Source organism: Panthera uncia, chromosome B1 (genome assembly GCF_023721935.1).
Source record: "Panthera uncia isolate 11264 chromosome B1, Puncia_PCG_1.0, whole genome shotgun sequence".
Lineage (NCBI taxonomy): Eukaryota > Metazoa > Chordata > Mammalia > Carnivora > Felidae > Panthera > Panthera uncia.
Window position 1 is genome coordinate 106,889,949 of NC_064811.1, and position 6,000 is coordinate 106,895,948.

The following is a 6,000-nucleotide window of genomic DNA, read 5'->3' on the forward strand; positions in this document are numbered from 1 at the left end:
TGTGCAAAATGGCTTGGTGGTGATGTATTTGCGTTTCACTGTCGAGACAAGATGAGAGCTTCCATGCTACTCTGCCATCTTGAACTCCTTCTGCTTCCACATTTCTTAATTAGAAGGCAGCCATTATTCTTATCACTGTTCCCATGTTCATGCCATTTTTCTGTTGCTGCTTTCAAGTTTTAGCTTTATAACTGGTTGTCAGTGTTGTCATGATGTGTCTAGAAGTAATTTTCTTTGTGTTTATCTCACCTGTTTACCACCAAATTTTGGAAGTTTTCAGCCATTATTTCTTTAGATATCTTTTCTGTTTCCCTCCCTTCCACAATTCCAATTACACTCTTGTTGGCTTGCTTCATATTTTCACATAGATCTCTGAGGACTTGTTCACTTTTCTTCCACGTTTTAAATTCTGTTTTTTGGACAGGAAAATTTATGTTGATCTTTCTTCAAGTTCATTGCTTATTTCTTCTGCTTTTCCCAATCTATTCTTGAACCATCTAATAAAATTTTTATTTTGGTTGTTATACTTTTGATCTCCGGAATGTCTTTTTTTTTTTTTTTAAGCTTATTTATTTTGAGAGAGACAGAGACAGCATGAGTCAGGGAGAGGCGGAAGGAGAGGGAGACAGAGAATCCCAAGCAGGTGTAGAGCCTGATGTAGGGCTCGGACTCATGAAACCATGAGATCATGACCTGAGCCAAAACCAAGAATTGGACGCTTAACCAAGTGAGCCATCCTGGCACCCCTAAACTCCAAGATTTCTATTTTTAAAATTATTTTCTATTTCTCAGTAAAAAATCCCTTTCTGCTCCTTCACTGAAACCTTATTTTACTGCAATTTAATTCTTTGAACACATTTATAACAGATTATTTGAAGTCTTTGCCTGCTGAATCCAAGAGCTGGGCCTGCTAAGAGTGAGTTTCTATGGACTGTTTCCCTGACCCCAACTCTGTCAGTCACACTTTCCCGTCAAGGAAGTTTTGGTTGAAAACTGGAAAATATAGATAATACATTGGATTCTATTTTGTTGAGCATTACTGGCTTTTTTGTGAGTAGGCAATTATCTTGCTTAGGTGCAAACTCTGAAATGTTTCCCCTACGGTAGGAGCAGCTGCCAACTCTGATCACTTATTTGTTTCCACTGTTTGTTTTTGAACTAGGCTTCCTAGAAATTCTCCTGTACCTGCCTAATATGAGGATCTGTCAAGTGTGGGCAGAGGAAGGACTCATTCTCTTCATGATTTTGTTGCTATTATAGATTCCTCTGTAATTTCTAGCTGCTCTGGGTTCTGTCCTTTGATACTTCAAACATTAAGTCTTCAGCTTTCTGTTGCCTGAATAGCACACATTTCAGGAATGCACTCAATTACAGAAAGCAGCAAACTCAAATATCTAGTTCCATACAGCTCTATCTTTCAAGAGTAGATTGCTTTCAGGTCTACTGCCTACTTCTTCACTGGACTCCCTGTCCCACTCCACCATGCATACTTTGGCTGTTAGACAGGGATTTGGTCAGAATTTGTACTCAGAATTTAGGTCTCTCTCTTTTTTGTGTTTCTTTTGCTGCTAATAATTTTTCTTCAAATTTTCAACTGCTTTTCCAGCCTTAAACATTGATTTTGGCCATTTTAAGTCCATATAAACCTGTTGTTTTCTCAAGTCACAACTATGGGGATTGGTGAAACTCTCAGGTCAGAAATTAAAAAACTTATAATTCACACCTCTTTCAGTGTTTTTCTGTTTTGGGACATGTTCCAGTGTTTGAAAGAATGTATCCAATTTTCATAACTGTTATCTATGGGAAGTTTTGCAAGTCTTTCATGAATCTACCATTACTAGAAATATGTAAGCAACTTTTACAGATTAAGAAATAAGGCTTAGAGAAGTTACACAGCTAGCAAGTACCAGAGCTAGACTTTTTAATAATTAGACCCACCTAAATCTAAAGCCTGACCATTCCTTGACTCTCGTGAAATGTCCTTATTACACATAAAAAAAACAATTTCTTATGCCAATAAGTATTTCTAAAAATAATACAAAATGTAGTATTAAATGCTTCTCTTCATTTACATATTCCCAATTAATCAAATTTGATCTTGCATTAATATGTCTTTTAGTAATGATGTGTTTATGAATGATTACTGTTTTATTAACTCAGGATAAAGTAAATGGAAAGAAGTTATCTCCAAAATTATACTTTAGCTTCCTAATTTCATATTTCATATTTAGGGCAACAGAATTTTTTTTAATGTTTATTTTTGGAAGAGAGAGAGAGAGAAAGAGCGTGCAAGCAGGAGAGGGGCAGAGAGAGAGGGAGACACAGACCCGAAGCAGCTCCAGGCTCTAAGCTGTCAGCACAGAGTCCGATGCGGAGCTCAAACCCACAGACCGTGAGATCATTACCTGAGCCAAAGTCAGACGCCCAACCGCCTGAGACACTCAGGCACCCCTCAAAATGATTTTTAATTCATTTTCCAGCAATTGTCTTCAGTACCTAATCCAAAATAGTTTAATAACAAAATTCATAGAAAACTAAGCTATAGGCTACCAACTGCCCTAAAAAGAGGCAAATACCTTCTTTTGCATCTGTCCTTGAAGATCTTCAGTTACTTTGGTTAACTCATCCACTTTTGCTGCTGCACTTCTCAGATCTAACTTGGCTTGCCTAAAATAGAAATTAAATTAATAAACACTTTTCACAGACCATAAATAATTAAAAGTATTAGAAAAGAAATCCAAATATGATAAAATCAGTACTAACTCTAGTGCACCTAAAAATGGATCTAAGAGGTAGATACTAAAAGAGCCCTTTATTACTAATAAAATGCATGTGGAAGAGAGTGAAAAGGAAAAATATCACTAAAGGGCAAGGGTATAAAGTGAGAGTTATTACTACTTTATTTGGAAAAATTATATTTCATACTCAAATGATTCATATTTCATGAAAAAGTACTTTATCATCTTAATAAATTACCCAACAAGAATGACAGTATTAAGTAGAATATAGCTATGGTAATTTCTTGAATTTATAGAGTTGAAGAAGTATCACTAATTGGCTTTTCTATAAAAATGAACCAAAGCTTCAGTGCCTTAATCATTCCTTAAACACCAGACGTATTATATAGCCACCGAACATAACGAATTCAAATATTTGTCTTGAGATAGTATAATAGTTATTAATGTTTTCAGAAATTTAGTGGCAAAGGACAAAAATAACAAATTTACTGAATGTTCTGTTACTGTCAAGTTTCAGTATCTTGACTCCCCATAGAAAAAGATATTAGGATAGAGAGACTTTCTGAAACAGATAAAAAATATTTTTAATATCCTACCAATTAAGCACTAAGTATGAATACAAAACACCTGGGTTATGTAAAAAAAATACATTTTTAGGAACAAAACTACTTTAGTATAGGAACTGACCATATTTATTTGTTAATTATAGTTTATGTAGGTATTAAATATAAATCATATTAGTGCTGTTGAACCTAAAAAAACTATTTGATGGAAAATTCATAATAAATGTTAACTGATTTACTTTTGGCTAACAGTATTTATAATTACATTCTGATTGGCATAAAACAATAGGAAATAAAAATCTAATAATAGCTAAAATGTATCAGATAATCATTATATACCAGGAACTGTCCTAAATTCTTTGCAATCATCTCACTAATATAATTAACTCTCTCTGTGAATTAAGTACTATTGAGACTATTCTATCAAACTAAAGTCAAGAGAGTGAAGTTGACAGAGATTTACCAACTTGCCCAAGGATTCACAAATTAAACATGAAACTGGTATTTAAACAGAAACTGTCTACAAAAAGTGGTCTCAAGAATATAAAATTAAGCATTTTAGGGAAATGCTTTTATTTTTAAATAAATCCAATTTATGGGGCGCCTGGGTGGCTCAGTCGGTTAAGCGTCCGACTTCGGCTCAGGCCATGATCTCATGATTAGTGGGTTTGAGCCCCACATTGGGCTCTGTGCTGGCAGTTCGGAGCCTGGAGCCTGCCTCGGATTCTGTGTCTCCCTCCCCTGCTCATGCTCTGTCTCTCTCTCTCTCAAAAATTAACATTAAAAAAATTTTTTTAATAAAAAATAAACCCAATTTATAAAAATCTGAATTTATCAGACATTAAACAGACCTTTCTACTTGCAAAATGGATCACCAAACAACAAAGCTAAAACCAAGACCACCTTAAACCAACACATTTAAAATCTACTTTAAGTTTAGAGATAATTTCAGGACAGCAACTAATAAATGTATTAATAAATGAACCTACCAGTTATAATATGCTATATACTTTAATTTTTTAAAAATGTTTATTCATTTAAGAAAAATTTTTTATGTTTATTTTTGAGAGACATAGAGACAGAGCATGAGTGGGGGAGGGGCAGAGAGATGAGACAGAGAATCCGAAGCAGGCTCCAGGCTCTGATCTGTCAGCACAGAGCCTGAAGCGGGGCTTGAACCCATGAACCATGAGATCATGACCTGAGCCAAAATAGGACGCTTAACTGACTGAGCCTCCCAGGCACTCCTACATTCTATATATTTTGAAAGGAAAAACTTAAGGAGTAAGATATTTAGGTAGCAATGATAAAACTGGATACATTCTAAAGAAGCATAGCACCCACACTGATTTGGTTTTCTTACCTTCAGATAGAGGATAATAATGCTTATTCTATTTATTTCATAGGTTGCTGAACAAGACAAAATAGATAATGTACATCAAGTACACTATAAATTATAAACAAATGCAAGCTTATGGCATGATTAAGAAAAAAAAAAACTATTGGTTAGAGACACAATCAGAATAGGGTGCAATATGGAAAACCCTAGAGTCACGAACCCAGTTCTGTCACTAACTAGTAATGTAGGCCTAATGCAATTCACTTGATAACAAGACTGTCTCAGCTATCTCACATCCAACAACAAGGAAGTGGTTGGCCAATCTTCAAAGACCAAAACCCTAAATAGATGGTCTCCTGATTCTAATTTTCCTAATGATTCTAATTCTAAAATTATCTTTCAATTGTATTCCATTTCCACTTCATGGCCCAACCTTTGGCCCCATCATTACTTCCCACAACTATTCTACTACTTTCCAAAGTGAAGGCTTCACTGTGGGTCTCCTCCTTAATTCATCCTCTATAATGCATCTTCTCTGCAAATAAAAGGTATCTAGTGGCAAAAATTCGTGTTTAATAACATTTTCTGAATTTCCTACTTACTTCTTTGGGCACACAATCAACTCCTCTACATGGCATAAAGGTTAGTCATCACCTGGCCTCAAAAAGTCCCATATTTTACCAATTTCCTTCACATAATTTATGTTTCAAATATAACAGAGCACAAACTCACTGTTTCTTGAAACACATCATTGTCTATTTTCTTACATGTTTGACTGGCCTAGACTTCTTCCTCTTTTTCTGAAACGTTCCTCAATCATCTTCAAGACATAGGTCAAAATCTCCACATCTCAAGTCTTCCTTAACTTCTAGTCAAAAGGCCCTATAATGCCAGTCTGCAAATTACATAATACTTTGTATGTTATTAACACCTACTCGCTTGTGGAAATGTGAATTTATAAAAAAAATATGGAATATAAGATCATTAAAGGCAAAAATCACATTTTACTATTTTTTAAAATCTAAGGAGATAGCACAGTGCTTGGCATATAGTAGACAAGTAAAAGTCATAAATGAATAAAAGAGCATAAAAGGAGGAAATAAAGAGTAACAGGTACAATTATATCTTGACATTTAACTTAGGTCCCTCATATCCAATTTAATATTCATGTGTGGAAATCTTAGAATAATTTTATGAACTCTTCCAAATATATACTATCTCATTTGAAATAGAAATCTCTCTTCTACATAAATCAAAGAAAAAAATTCCTGCAATGGTCTTAAGAATTTTTTTTTTCAGTCATTAAAAGGAGCAATCCCTATCAAAATCACACTAGCATTCTTCCCAGTGGTAGAACAAA

At 34.5% G+C, this 6,000-nt stretch overlaps 1 protein-coding gene across 4 annotated transcripts in view; it reads right to left on the reverse strand.

Annotated features, from left to right (window-relative positions):
- The window catches only part of SCLT1 (sodium channel and clathrin linker 1), a 219,202-nt gene that overhangs the window by 115,303 nt on the left and 97,899 nt on the right, over nucleotides 1–6,000 (reverse strand). For all 4 annotated transcript variants that reach the window (XR_007457905.1, XM_049631174.1, XM_049631176.1 and 1 more), the window contains exon 10: nucleotides 2,577–2,667. Coding sequence is in view for 3 of the 4 variants with exons in the window: in XM_049631174.1 (XP_049487131.1) it covers nucleotides 2,577–2,667 (91 nt within the window). In the remaining variant the exon portion in view is untranslated. The remainder of the gene's footprint in view (nucleotides 1–2,576; nucleotides 2,668–6,000) is intronic.